A 1,698-nucleotide genomic window follows, 5' to 3' on the forward strand; every position below is an offset into this window, starting at 1 on the left:
ATATAATATATTACATATATATTATATATTAATTATAATATATATACGTATATATGTATAATATACTGTATATACATACATATTATATATATACACGTTTATACACACATCTACTCTGATGCTGTTTTAATAGACCAGCTGCTCTGCTGAGTTTAAAGTTGCTCTCTCTCTCTTTCTCACCTGTTGCAGGTAAAGAGGAGCTGCCATGTTGGCCTCCTCCACCCCCCCATCACTCCTCCTCTTCCTCCTCCTCCTCCTCCTCCTCCCCCCTCCCTCCCACTCTGCTGATGTCATTGTGACCTCTGACCCCTTGATGCGGTGGGTTGAGGAGCATGGCGACCCTCTCTCTCACCTGGTGCTGGACCCGGAGGCGGGGCATCTCTATGTGGGCGGGGTCGACCACCTGTACCAGCTGACCTCTGACCTGGAGGTGGTGTCACACGTGAGGACGGGCCCTCACCTGGACTCCCCAGACTGCCTCCCCCCGATCGTCCCACAGGACTGCCCCTCGGCCACGCCCACTCACAACCACAACAAGCTGCTGCTGCTGGAGGCGGGGCAGGGGGCGGGGCCAGGGAGCCTGATCGTCTGTGGGTCACTCTTTCAAGGGATCTGTGATAAAAGGTAACTTAGTTTACATGATGTTACACTGTCCAGGTGTTAGTACCTGTTACTCTGTCCAGGTGTTAGTACCTGTTACTCTGTCCAGGTGTTCGTACCTGTCACTCTGTCCAGGTGTTAGTACCTGTTACTCTGTCCAGGTGTTAGTACCTGTCACTCTGTCCAGGTGTTAGAACCTGTTACTCTGTCCAGGTGTTAGTACCTGTCACTCTGTCCAGGTGTTTGTACCTGTTACACTGTCCAGGTGTTGGTACCTGTCACTCTGTCCAGGTGTTGGTACCTGTGTGACTTCTTCTTCTTCTTCTTCTTCTTCTTCTTCTTCTTCTTCTTCTTCTTCTTCTTCTTCTTCTTCTTCTTCTCCGCAGGAGTCTGTCCAACGTCTCTCAGCTCATCTATCAGACCTCCAACCCGGTCGACACTCAGTACGTCGCGGCCAACGACCCCCGGGTCTCCACCGTCGCCGTGGTGATAACCACAGAAAACAAACAGGAAGTGGGCGAGGCCGGCGGCGGCGACCTGCGCTTGATGCTGGTTGGTCGAGGCTACACCAGCAAAGGCCCCGGCGACATCCCGCCCATCACGACGCGCCGCCTGTTCCCGGTGCCGCCGCCCCGCCGGGCGTTCTCTCAGGAGGAGGAGCTCGGCAAGCTGGTGGTGGGAAGCTACTCCGAGTACAACAACCACTTCGTGAAGGCCGTCGCCCACGGCAGCCACGTCTACTTCCTGTTCTCCCGGCGGGACATGTGGCACAAGAAGGAGTACCGGACCTACGCCTCCCGGCTCTGCATCACCGACCGCAGCTTCTACTCCTACGTGGAGGTGCCGCTGCTGTGCCGCGGCGGCTACAACCTGGCCCAGGGGGCGTGGCTGGGGAGCCACGGCGGGGAGCCCGCCCTCTTCGTGGTCATGGCGACGGGACAGGCGTCCACGCCCGTGGCGACCGGTCGCTCGGCGATGTGCGTTTATGGGATGGCGGAGCTGGACGCCATGCTGCGGCGAGCGCAGGAAGTGTGTTACACGGAGGGAGGACGAGGCAGCGGCGGACAGGAAGAGGCTTACATCGAGTACGCCGTGTCA

At 56.7% G+C, this 1,698-nt stretch overlaps 1 protein-coding gene across 1 annotated transcript in view; it reads left to right on the plus strand.

Moving 5' to 3' along the window:
- Positions 1 to 205: 205 nt before the first annotated feature.
- The window catches only part of plxnb3 (plexin B3), a gene marked incomplete at both ends in the record, with an annotated part of 19,394 nt that continues 17,901 nt past the window's right edge, over positions 206 to 1,698 (plus strand). Inside the window, 2 exons of the mRNA XM_079226205.1 lie at positions 206 to 624; positions 987 to 1,698. The exon at positions 987 to 1,698 is cut by the window's right edge and continues 24 nt beyond it. Coding sequence (XP_079082331.1) covers positions 206 to 624; positions 987 to 1,698 — 1,131 coding nt within the window. The remainder of the gene's footprint in view (positions 625 to 986) is intronic.

Source organism: Taurulus bubalis (genome assembly GCF_910589615.1).
Source record: "Taurulus bubalis genome assembly, chromosome: 11".
NCBI lineage: Eukaryota > Metazoa > Chordata > Actinopteri > Perciformes > Cottidae > Taurulus > Taurulus bubalis.